Source organism: Dipodomys spectabilis, unplaced genomic scaffold (genome assembly GCF_019054845.1).
Source record: "Dipodomys spectabilis isolate Male_0828 unplaced genomic scaffold, ASM1905484v1 ptg000051l, whole genome shotgun sequence".
Taxonomy (NCBI): domain Eukaryota; kingdom Metazoa; phylum Chordata; class Mammalia; order Rodentia; family Heteromyidae; genus Dipodomys; species Dipodomys spectabilis.
In genome coordinates, this window is record NW_024870728.1 from 20,808,950 (window position 1) to 20,822,335 (window position 13,386).

The following is a 13,386-nucleotide window of genomic DNA, read 5'->3' on the forward strand; positions in this document are numbered from 1 at the left end:
TTTATAAACTATCCATGTATATACACTGTGCCTGTTTTGAGTGGCAATAGTGTGTGTTCTGGGTGTCCTGTTGGGGGAGCATGAACTCTTAAAACTTCATCACCCAGCAGTGGGATTCATAACTGGGTACTAAATGCAACTTGAGTACAGAGGAAAGAGAACAAGTTGAATGGATCCCTGACTACTACTGCAATTACCTTCTTCCAGTGGCAAAATGCAGATTAGCCTCCAATGCCTCTAGTTAATGTCTGGTGCATGTCAGTGTTCACCAGCAATGCTCTGAGACATTGCGGGAAAGTAGGTGGAAAACATGAATAATGAGTTGTAAATGTGGAGGGCACCAAGAGGTAACAGCATGAGCATGGAGTTCAATGTCAGCTTGAGTGCTATGGACTTTATTAGGCAAGCACGTAAGTGTAAGCAGCTGGGAGCGCAGGCAGAACATGGTAGTTGAGCAGGATCCTGATTGAAGACCAGCCCCGCTTTCTGTGCACAAGACTCTCTCTAGTTGGCACAGCTCTCCCTTGCTTTTTCCTGGCTCATTTTCACCCAGTGGAAAAAGGAGGAAAGGGCAGTCACAAACTGGAGCAGAGCAACCTTTGAAGGTTGGAGAAGGGTGGACCCAGAATGGTAATATTGGCAGTCATGCTTCTTGTAAAGATTTAGTTACACAGCACTTCAGTTTGTCATGATGGAAACTAGGTTGAGGCAGAATGGTGCTGAATGGAGATTGCAGAGCCAGACTGACGAGAGATTCAAATCCTAGCTCTATGGTTTGTGAGTTGTCTTGGACAGATAACGTCCTAGAAGTTCATCTTTCTCATCTGTGAAGAGGTAATGATAGTATTACACATCTTTACCACATTCAGGTAAGCAAATAGAGGATGCAACAGCTGTGCAGGCATGGAATGGAAAGACTTTTAAAGGGAGTGGAAAGCTTTTAAACTTGAGTCTGCCTAAGATCACATGGGGTTCTTCTGTGAGAAATATACATTCCTAAGGCCTCAGTCTCTGGAACTGAGATTTAGACAAATGTAATTTTTTTAATCTAAAATTATTTTAACATTTAAGAAAGCTGAAAAAGCAATTCAGTTCTTGTGTGTCCTTTATCTATTTCCCCTAAGGCCAACACCAACACATGACACAGCTCCGAAGTTAGTGTTGGAACATTGCTGTTAACTATAGACCACTACGTTTATTTTGAACTGTTTGGGAATCCAGTCCAGAGTACTATTGCATTTAGAGAGACTTTTATGCTTCAGGTACTTTCAAGCTTTTAAGAAGCAGATGGTGCATTGGAGGCATGGCTCAGTTGGTAGAGCACTAGCCAATGAGAAAAAGCAAAAATCAAAAAAAGTTTTGAGTCTCAGTCTAGGCCTTAAAAAAAAGGAAGGTAGCAATTTAAAAGCAGAAAGGAACAAATTTCTGATAAGGGAGATGGATGTAGGTTGATTTTCTTTTTTTAAGAAATGGAGGGCTGGGAAAGCAGCTTAGTGGTAAAGTGCCTACCTAGCATGCATGAAGCCCTGGGTTTGATTCCTTAGTACCACATAAACCGAAAAAGCTGGAAGTGGCGCTGTGGCTCAAGTGGTCAAGTGCTAACCTGAAGCAAAAGTAGCTCTGGGACAATGTCCAGGCCCAGAGTTCAAGCCCTAGCACTGGCAAAAAAAGAAAAAAAATTAGTCACTTCTATTAGATAAGAGAGTTATCTTTAAAAAAAAAAAAAAAAAGCAGCAGCAAAAGCCAGAAAGAATACTAGCTTTTGGAAGGAGGCTGCTCAGTTCTCTACCCAATGTGGGCAAGTGAGGGTAGGTGCCAAGGACACTGAGTTGGGAAACAGCGCTGTAGAGAATACAGATGGGTTCCAACAGCAAAGGGAATTCCACGGGGCCAGCCAGCCTGTGAGCCTCAGAACACCTGCATGTCCTTCAACTTGTGCTAACGCTTTGGATGCGAATCAAGTAACAAAGCCTTGTCATGTTGGACACTTGCTGAAGGGTGCAAGGGGAGGCAGAGATGGTCGGCAGTGGAATTGAGGCCCAGGAATTGGCATACTGAAGTCAGTTCTTACACTGAGCAGCCAACATTTTGGGGCCTCAGGCAGAGGCTTTCAGAAAGGTATGATGAAACTTTTTGGGTTGTGGGGCTTGGGCACTGTCTCTGACCTCTTGCTCAAGGCTCTACAGACTACTTTGAGCCATAGCTTCACATCTGGTTTTTGAGTGGTTAGTTCAGCCTCCTGAGTAGCTAGGATTACAGGTCTGAACCACCAGCACCTGGCTGATGGAACTTTTTTTTTTTAAAAGAAAGGGTAGCTGGAAATTTTGGGTATCCTTCAAGATTGTCTTTTGAGTAGCTCTGGGTTTGAACTCAGGTCTCACACCTGGCTAAGCAGATGATCTACTACTTAAACTACTTTGACAGCCTTCTTTTGGCTGTTTTCCAGATAGGGTCTTCCTTTAAGCCTGGGCCGGCCTGGACAGCAATCCTATTAAGAGCTCATTGGAATGACAGGCACATTCCACCACACCCAACCGTTCTGTTGTACTGTGAACTTCCTCTTCCCAGGCTGGCCTCTAACCTTAATCCTCCTATCTCTGTCTCCCAAGTAAGCAAAGTTTAAACCTGAGCCACTACACCAAATATTCCCAGTGTTTGAGGATCCTTTGGGAACTATCAATTTCCCCAGCCACATTAAAACCCTTCAAAATAGTTATAAAATTAGGCAATTTGGACTTACATATCTCACTTACTCTGTTCATGAGTTAAAATTTTTCTTTGGATTTAGGGTTTCTTAGTTTCTACAGTATCACTGATTTGGCTGTTCTTCCTGCACCGGAGATCCCAAATCACGTGATGGGATTCCTAAGTACCTGGTCTCTGATTTGTCAAATCCATTTAAAGTAGTGGAAATTGCCTTAGAAACCAGATTGCTCCTGTGTACTGGGGGAACAGGTCTTATTGAAGGGCTTCTAGATCTTTTCTGTTGTTTGCAAGCACCATGTCAAGCCATCCAGGTTGTTAAGTGGCTGGCAGTTAGATAGGCTTCAGGTAATCTTATGCTCCACTTGTTGATGGATGCTAAGTACAACCCAGATTCTTCATAGAAACTAGCACTTTGCTGGAAATACATCTCTGCCAGCCATCAAGAGCTTTTCCAAGTAGTACTTAAAAAAATATATGTAGCTTCCAGATGAGGGCACAGTTAGGCCAGTCAGTCATTTTAGACATTGTGAGAAGAGACTTGGGTGATGAAAGGTTTTTGCTAGCCTGAATGCTGTACCTAGTTTCCCAAAACATTTCCTACCCTGAATACAGAATGAAGACTGTTGTCTAATTGATGTTGGCTTTGGCTTGTTTGAAACAAGAAATATTGTACTTAAGCAGAAAACTAAAGCAAGTTGGGCTGTTGAACTGCTGTAAAACCAAGGAGTCAGTTCTGTTAAGATTTCAGTAACTTGGACATATAGAGCTACAAAGGACAAGCCAGAAAAAAAGTTCTCCTTAACCACAAGCATTCAGCCCCAAGTTTTTGTGTCAGGATAAATCACATGGAATTACTGACAAACAACCACTTTTTGACCTGCAAATACAGTTTCAGTGGCTTCAAACATTTCAGCTTATTGCTTTTTCCCTTGTAATGAAAACAATGAAGTTCAGTTCTCAATATGCCAGCTAAAATTTGAGAAATCTAACGAGTAAAATTCAGCCCAAACAAATCCCTCCAAAACCCAAAACTTAAAATCCATGTGTCCAGATAGACATTCCATTTTAAATCTATTTTTTTTCCAAGTTACTGACCGTGGGAAAATGCCAGGTTACCACCAACTAGTAACTTGCGTTTCTATGCCCTCAATAACATTTGCCAGAGAACGTACCCACTTGCTATGGCATTTATATTCTCAATTTGGGGACCTAGTTGCCTAGTTAGTAAAGTGATAGTATTGCTCCAGTGTTAAGGCCAAGAGAACAATTCTTAGTGATAATTCTGCCAGCTTGTTCTTAGATTCCTGTCCAGTGCCCCTCTCCCAAATCTTTTAACTTTCTAAAACTTTAGCCATTCATTTAGCATTTTGCAAGTTATAGGGTACAGATTATCTTATAAATTTAGTTCATTTATCCTAGTCAGCAATAAAATTTATCAAGAACAGACGAGTTGGTCATTGAAAAAAATCTGATGTTAGGTACTGAAAAAGTACTGCTATGGCTGAGTGACTCGGCTCTTTATAAAGTTTACAGTATATTTTTAATTGAATTATAAACTTGAACACAGATGTAAGTCAAATCTTGTAGCTTGTGGCCCCAATTTCCCCTACTTCTTTCTGCTCCTGTCATTCTTTTCTTCTGGTATACTTTACCTAATTTTATCTTCCAATGTATGTTTCTTCCTCTCAGGAATAATAATGAACATCATAGTGCCATCTAAGGCACTATGCTACTAAGTACTGTTTCCAGACAGTGATTTTGAGTACTAATTATCTTTGGGTGGAAAAGTGCTAAAGCAAAAGAAATCAATTATTACACCTTAACCAGAGGCATGACCAAAGTTGCTTTCATAGTTAAAACCTATTGGGACATTTAAGTTTTGGAGAGATGTAATGCTATGTGAATCATGTTAAAAACACACTAGCCATATTTTAATTAAAATAGAATTTATTAGCTTTTCTTTTAATATAAACATGAGAAAGAAAAACCACATTAAGTTGTAGTATTCTTTTCAAAATAAAACTGCAATCAATACTTGAATCTCCAAGCTCTGAACTCCATAAACAATGGTTATTTTTTTTGAGGTGGTAGATTGTAATATTTCACACGTCATTAGTGATCATTGTGGCTGTCCTTTAAAGTGATGGAATCTGTAGCATTCAATACCCTGTGAAGCACTGCTGTACTGAGAGAAAAGTATTCTTGGCCAGAAAGGCTTGGTTTACAGGCAAGATTCCTTAGATTACACTTGAGAAGACAGATTTCACATAGCTGAGAAAACTGTTTTTCTTCACTATTTCAAATTTAAGCGGCACTTTGGTCAATCTAAAATTATTCCTTGCCCTTTAAAGTAAGGGGTACTTAAGGTCCCTTTAAGTTCCCTCTTAAAAAGGACTTGAATGGGACCCAGAGTCAGGTTAACACAGAGATTAAAAAAACAAAAAAATAAAAAAAAACTTGCAGTTCACTTGCCGCTATAGGGGTCCAACTCCTTTTCACTTACTACATTTCCTCTAAATCTAGAGGAAAGAGGTTTAGGTGACCAAAGCATATGGAGTCATCCTATAAAGAACTATTTTCAAAACAGGCAGGTACTTCTACAGACACACAAAGCAGCCCAAAAACCTGAATGGAATTCTGAGCTTTGATGGCTGTTGAAAGTGCGCTACACACTTAGAAAACATCATTTGGAAGTTAAGTCACATGACTTTGGTTTTGCAAATTTGGAATCTTAGGCCTTAGTTTATTTCAGACAAATGTTTGCCATCTTCAAGTGGCTCTAGAAGGTATTTGCAAAATTGAAACTTGGAAATGATGTTTTGTTCATGTTGCAGCTTTTACCCTCCTGCAGTGCCTGCAGAATCCCAGCACGGGAGCCGAAGCGTCAGACTGCGCCACAGCTTTCGGCACAACTGCTGTCACTGGACAACTATGTTGGTTGGCATTATGAAAATATCCTTTAATACACTTCAACAAATAAGAGGAAACTTATCAGAAAATAAGAAGCACCATTAATAATTCACAAAAAATACACTGTAGACCCAACAGAAGCGTTTTTTTATGACTCCAATCATGCCAAAATGGTAGTAAGTAGTGCTCGCAAAGAATATGAATGGCAAGTGTTATCCAGCAGCTTTTTGGTTTAAATTGATTGCCAATAATGACTAGCAGCTTTAATGGTACAGTAGGAAGAGTCTTCAATACCAAACAATGCTACAATCTTCTCCTAAGTGGTTTCATGGGTGTTCAAAGTCCTATGTTTGGGGCTGGGCTCAGTGGTTGAGAACTTGCCTAGCATGTATGTGCTAGACCCATCGATGATTCCCAGCCTAGATGGATACCGGCAGGTATATGTGTGTGTGTGTCCTATGTTGAAATGGTAATACTGCATCAATTCTGAAGGCATTTGCAGCAATATGGGGGAGAGGAGCAGAAACAATTTAAAAAATGAATGTTATGTGGTTAGTGTTTTTAGAGTCTAAAAATTTAAACTACTAATTTTAAAAAAACCTCACAAAGTTCACAGCTATTAGCCTACACAGTAAGCAAATAACTGTGTGTGGGTTTGGAGCTTTGCTTTGGAGTGGTTTTTGTAACTCTGTTTACATTAAAGAGGACAGTAATTGTGTATTGTTGCTTTGACAAGGTCCCATTCTTCCCTAGCAAGTGCAAGTGTATTGTTCATGTCTTGAATTTGAGGTCTCTCCTTTTGGTGAGAACACTAACTTTGCTGGTTTCGAGCAGGAGAGGTGATATTTCTCCAGTCTTTGTAGATGAGGAGTGCATGATGTTACCACCGGTCATTTCTCCATCTTAAGAGAGTATGGCATTAGAGCGCTGAATACCAATGAAATTGTCAGCGCTGAAAGACCTCCTCATAGCAGCTTTACATAAGTCTTTGTATTTGTCTTCACATAATCTTGAAATGGCCTAGAAAGTCAATCAAACAGAAAACACAGGTAGAATTTTTTAAAAAAAATATTCCAATGTTAAAGGCAAAACAAAAGAATACCACTGATGTTAAGTCATAACTTTGAGCCTTGTAAGTGTTAGGTTCTTCTGAGTTGTTCTTTCCTGCCAGTTCACTAAGGTAACATCATTTAAGGGTTATGATTATTGGGAAATGAGAGTTTTATGACGTTACGTAAAAATTAACTTCCCAAAGATGTCAAAGGTATCATGATAGGCTCCTAACAGCAATATTATTAGGTGAGTGACTGTTCCTTTGACAACACCCATATGCCTGTGTGAAGCAGTCAGTGCTTACTCATCTATTCAAATTCTATACAACCTTCATTAGATATTATAAACTCTAAACAAATTTCAGTGAAGTAGGCATGTGCTGTAGTAGAGGGAAAGACAGGGAACTAATGACCAAAGCATCATAAGGTGCTACTTTACTTACAAGTTAATTATGGTAGAAAACATTACTCTAAAGTTCCGCCAGCATGTCACAGAAAGCCCATTTTAAAGTATGTCATAAGCCATAAATATTACTTTGCTCCATGTAACTTATCACTTTCATAAACCTATGTTTTTCTACATTCAGTATTTCAAACACAAACACACATTATATAAATCTTAATGATAGGTCTTCTCAGCCATTAATGTGTTGCCTAATAAACTTAAAAAGTTGAACTGTGATATCTACACACCAACATAATTTTACCAACTGAGTAAAAAGCAGTCAAGAGTAGTTAAGTGAATTATGTATGCAGATATTACTAGGGATACAACTGCAAGAAATTATTCATATATGATTGTGTGGAAAGGTAGAGATTCCAAAGGAACCACGAAGAACAGATTAAATTTGATATTAAATTTGATAAAATATCCTGAATTAGGATCACAGGAGATAAGATCCATCTATAATTTAAAAAAAATCTGGATTCTGATATAAACCATAAAAGACTAAAAAAATATAATGCCAAAGGTTCAATAAGCTCTTCAGTGTGTTAACTGTAAAGCTTTCCATTTTCCTAATCACTACTCAATAAGATTTGGACACAAATGGTGGTTTTGGTGGTTCACAGAAAACCCACTTAGTGAATGAACAGCTTTACCTCTAAGTTCTGTGCTCTTTCTTTGCTGAGAGGAGAAAAGAGAAAGTTCAGGTTGTTGTCATCTGCTAAGGAGCGAAGGTCAAAGTAGTATTTGGCATAAACACTGGCAGGAACATTAATATTGAACTGGAGTAGCTCCAAGAAATGCCTTTCCATCTCATTCCTGGGGGAGGAGGAACACAACAAAACCAATACAGGACAATTTTAGTCAACTGGGCTATCTTCAAAAATATCCTTCTAAGCTGCTAAGATGGCTCTAAATTTTGTTTTGAAACAAATAAAGGCTACCCAGCTGGATTAATACACTAATGTTCAAACAAGGTACAGCTATTTGTGGTTCTCTCTGCATCCCAGCACTCTGAGTTGGGCTGAGGGGAAAAGGTTACGGCCCTCTCATGCACTCATGCTGCTGACTCGGGGGCTCATTCTTCAGAGTTCCATTAGTGCAGCTGTACGATTCATACTCCACGCTCACTCACAAGGCCCCACTATAGTGAGCAGATGAAAGGAATGATGTATGCTGTTTATTAGCTCTGAAGAACTTGCAGACATTTTCACCAGGCTGATAACAGGAAGGGGCTTATTGAAGTAGAGAAGCACCAACAAAAGGAGTGGGCACATCACCACGGCAACAAATGGATCCATCGAGAGCCACGCTATTATCTCTGAGGGGGAAACTCTTGAGGCAACAAGGATTCATCTCAAACAAATAAATAAATAAATAAGCCACACTGGATGGGAAAGGAAATCCTTCCCCGTCCCAGCCCATGAGGGTATGTCAAAGGGCATAATGCAAGTTTCTGCACACCTTAATATTACTAAGGTGAGAAATTGTCACTGTGACAGGCAAGGTACTCATTTTAAATCTGTGGAAGGCAGAAAGATCAAAGACAGATATCTTCGCCACACTAAACCCACTTTAGGATATGACCTCTGGTAGAGCACCGGACTTACAAACTGTTTCTCTACTGGGAATGAAACACTGAAATACCATCCCTGGCCAGAAGAGAATGTGCACACATAGGGGCAAGTGGAACTCAGGGGGAAGGGGAAGGCCCTGAGCAATCTGCTGCTACACGACCATACAAACAACTATTTGCACGAGGTGTATGCCAAGAAATATAAAGCTAGAATAAACCTGATCTCTGCCACAGTAACCTCTACAGAAACTGTATAAAATGATAGATACTTGGAACACATGTAAGAAGCCAATTTTACAACATATTTGGTTTAAAAGTTTTAATATTTTCTTCACTGATTACATCGAACAATGCTTGATGTTCTGTGTGGAGAACAGGCAGAATATCAGCAGAGCTATGGTCTTTTTCATTTGCTGAAATTAAAATCAAACCGCCTACTTCCAAAATTAATTTCCTGTTCATATGGCAGTACATCTATAGAAATGTAAATCAGATAATGTTTTGATAATCAGCTAATCAGGACTTAATTTACTACAGGGATAAATGTACTTCACTATCCCTTTTGTATTTTCTTCCCTAATACATTTTAACTATGTAGACATACAGTACTTCATGAGATTAACATGTCTATTGATAAGAGGTTTAATCACTGAAGAAAAGCATGATGCCTACAGAATATGCACCTTTTTTAGGGGTTTTGTTGTTGTTGTTTTTTTAAATGGTTGAATAGCTTACCATTTACAGGCCCAGCAAATTTTCTGAATAGCAGCTGCTCAATTTACCTTATTCCTTTGAAGGGAAATATATTCTAGCAAGTTTTAGGAAATATCGGACTCAAAATGAGCCCATTACAAATAGCTAGCGGCAGGGGGACAAGACAAACGCATATTAAACACTTTGTTGTAACGCTTTCAATTTCCAAAGATCGTAAACAAAAGCCGCCTGTTAGGAACATGGCTCCTGGTGTTTCTCTGTTCATACACAGAAAGCATGGTAAGACATGGTGTCACAGCTCGCCTTTGCCACCACTGCCGCTGGAGCTCACATTTGTGGAAGCAGACACATTTCCCTGCATCTTCTCTGATCTTACAAAGAGAACCAGCACCCCCGGCAGCTTAGCCGCATGTTTTTGGAGAATTTCAGCTAACATCCTGGCAGAGCTAGTGTTCCTAACTGCAAATTTTTTTCAAGGGACTACTTTGCAGCCTGAAGACAATAGTGATTAAGGTTACTTTAGCTCCTGCAACTTCCAAAAGTGCTTCCATTTGTTCAGATTCCACTGTCACATCCTTTGCTCAAATGGCTGGTGGCAATACCACCACAGCCACTCAGTTTACACTATTATCAAATCGAAGTGATCATTTTTACCAAAAACTACTTCAACTATTACCAACAACTGTAATGTTAGAGTAAATACAGTTGATAATTCTGAGTGATTGTCTTTTTTCTTTTTGTCAGTTGTGAGGCTTGAACTCAGGGCCTAGGTGTTATCCCTGAGCTTTTTCAATCAAGACTAGTGCTCTATCACTTTGAACAACTGCACTACTTGTTTTCTGGTAGTTAATTGGAGATATGAATCTCAAGGATTTTACTGCCCAGGCTGGCTTCGAACCATAATCCTCAGATTTCAGCCTCCTGAGTAGCTAGGATTACAAGAGTGAGTCAGTCGTGCCAGTCTAAGGGATCATCTTATCTAGAGCAATAAACAAAGTAAATGAGATCTTCCTATGACACTCAATATAATCAACAATACCACCAGCACAAAGACATGTTCATGGTCAGGCAGACAGAGAATCTGTTGGAAATATCTCCCTAAGTTCATCCTACCAACTTCAGGGCCCTGTAGTCAGAGTGGCCACTGTGAAGCCCTAGTGACCATCTCCCTGCATTCTTTCTTTCTTTTTTTTTTGTTTTTTGGGGGGGGGGGGGGGTCCGGTCATGGGGCCTGAACTCTGGGCCTGGGCGCTGTCCCTCAGCTCTTCAGCTCAAGGCTAGTGCTCTACCACTTGAGCCACAGTGCCACTTCCGGCTTTTTTTCTTTTTTGCTTATGTGGTGCTGAGGAATCGAACCCAGGGCCTCAGGCATGCAAGGCAAGCGCTCTACCACTGAGCCACCTTCCCAGCCCCTCCCTGCATTCTTGTGGTTACCCAGGACACAAATAAGTGATGGTGTGGCTGGCTGAGGGTTGAAGGTGATGAGTTCCAGGTGAAGCCCCGGCAATGCTTCTCAAGACTGCCTGAGGTGAATCCTGGAGCTCCCTAGACCTTCACATCAATCGCTACATACACAATACTCTGAAGGCATACAACACTTTATGGGGAGGAGACAGGAACACACATCTGAAACCTTTACTCCTTTATCTCAGATTCTGTAACAGATGCTCAGAAAAAAAGGAGGGAAAAGACCAGCAAAAATAAATATAAAGAGTATGACTCAGGTTAAAGCTATAACCTTTCAAAATTCCAGAAACCCTAAGGCCTTACCAGTGGCCAGAGTTATTTCAAAAGCCAGACACGTGCCCCTCGGGAGATGGGAAGAAACAGCCTTGAAAAAGCCATAAAAATATGTACTATTCTATGTTGTTCCAGTAATAGGTCTGGCCCAAACCACTGAAAACAGATTTTCAACTTATCCAATAGATTATAGTAGCACAATGAGGCCTACCAATTGATGATGGAAAATATTGTTACGTGGCTGGACAAAAAGGACGTAAGTTTTATTCCTATTTCCATTATCTATGTGATGTAACTTTTAAATACCTCTTAAAATGTAAACGCTATGGGAGCAAATCAAATAACTGGAAAATGGTTAGAAAGTGCACCAAAACCTTACAACTCACATGTCCTCAACTGTAATGTCCTTGAGGATCTGGCAGTAGTCCACATTCCATACAGCCTGATCGTCCCAAACCTTGGAGGCAAGAAGAATGGCTCCCAAAACAATTCTTTTCCAGTTAGTGGGACAAATGTCGATCTCAGCATAAGTTAAAAGCCTTTCTAAGTAAACCTGCAAAAGTAGAGCACTGGTCTTTGATTTTAGTTCACTTTAAGTGCTGTGTTAAGAACTGTTACGAATGATAGATTTCTTCTGTGTTTAACTAGAAGGTGCCTTTTATTATTTTTACTTCTACAGAGACTTGGCCAAGGCTAGATTACAGTTGTAAGTCAGACACCTCTTTTGTCTACTCCGCCCAGTAAATTTCCAGCCCAATTTTGGTCACAGGAATGACAGGCAATCCTGAAGAACAGCACCATTATCACCTTCTCACTCATAAAAGGCCCAATGTAGATTAAAGTTGTTGAATAAACTCTGAATTCCTCCCGTGTGCAATGTACCATTTCCTGGCTGGCAGTTTTACATTGCCTTTGCTTGAATATGTAAAGCCCAAGTCACAGTGAGCACAAGTGGATCTTTTCCTTTTACAATGACTAACTCGGTGTGTGGTGCTAGTCCCAATGACATCTGGTGGACAACAGAGCCTCCCAGTGGCTGCTGAGCAGAGCAGCACGACACGGGTACAAAGGGACAGCCTCTGCTATCACTTCATGAGAGTTCATGTTAGCTCTTACAGTAATTGTAATTTAGTTAATTCTGTTGGCTTTAAGATGCTAGCAGAGCTGTCAGTCTCTGTATTCCTGGGACTCAAAAACAAGCCAAGAAGTTTGTGAGATGGTCTCATAACTTAGCTATCTATCTATCTATCTCTCATCTATCAATCATCTCTCTTAAAAAGAACTGGCTAAAGCTTAACATGATAAAGATTATGGAAGAAGCTGTGATTTGTTGTTACTCAAAGTGTACTCTGCACAAGAGCATACTGTCATCCCTCAGCATCCATGTGAAATTGGTTCTAGGATCAAGTCTGGTTAGTAAAACTTGCAGATGCCCACATTCCTTATATAAAATGGCACAATGTTGGCATATAACTTATATTCACCACCCTGAATACTCTAATCTCTAAGTACAATACCAAATATAATGTAAGCTCTATGCAAACAGTCACACTGTTTAGGGAATGACGAGAAAAGTAATCTTATCTCTTATCTGCAGACTTTCAATCTACAGTTGGTAGAACTCACAGCTGCAAAGCTCACAAATACAAAGACTAGGCTGTATGTGCCACCTGAACTCTGTATTGAAGGAAAAAAGAAAAAGAACCACTCTTTAAAGTATATTTTGTCTGTAGGTTATCAGATTGACAGCTTTTTGCAACATCCTCCAAAATGTTTTCAAAAGTAGATTTATACATTTTTAATGAGATTCTCTTCCCTTCCCAAACTCATTTTCAATTATCTGAAGAACGAGCCTTTCCCACCAGGTACAACTCTCTTCTTTACAGAAATAGAGAGCTCACTTCTTTGATAAGCTTGTTATGTGTGGATCACAGCTGTTACCATGCGTCCTCTGTGAGTGGAGGAGGTGGTTTCCTTCCCTCTGCAAGCATCTCTTTAGTGCAGAGGACCCCAGACCACTATGCTCAACAGTGTTCCCATGATGAACTCCTTCTGAAGGCTTTCTCCTGCTCTGCCACAGTTCCTCCAGTGTGCCTGTTCATACTGTTCCCCACACCTCCTCGAATGCTTCCTCCTTGCTCACAGTAATTGCCAGCTCCCACCTCCTGTTCTCTCCTTAACCCACTTTTCATCTGCCCCTTCGGTGGCTAGCACTTTCCTGACACTACTCTCGCCAAGTTCAC

General features: G+C 40.2%; 1 protein-coding gene across 1 annotated transcript in view; it reads right to left on the bottom strand.

Moving 5' to 3' along the window:
• Positions 1–4,641: 4,641 nt before the first annotated feature.
• Ccnyl1 (cyclin Y like 1) overlaps positions 4,642–13,386 on the bottom strand; it is a 37,814-nt gene continuing 29,069 nt past the window's right edge. Inside the window, exons 8-10 of the mRNA XM_042679304.1 lie at positions 11,530–11,696; positions 7,770–7,932; positions 4,642–6,636 (exon numbers count right to left, since the gene is read on the bottom strand). Coding sequence (XP_042535238.1) covers positions 6,520–6,636; positions 7,770–7,932; positions 11,530–11,696 — 447 coding nt within the window. The 3' untranslated portion in view covers positions 4,642–6,519. The remainder of the gene's footprint in view (positions 6,637–7,769; positions 7,933–11,529; positions 11,697–13,386) is intronic.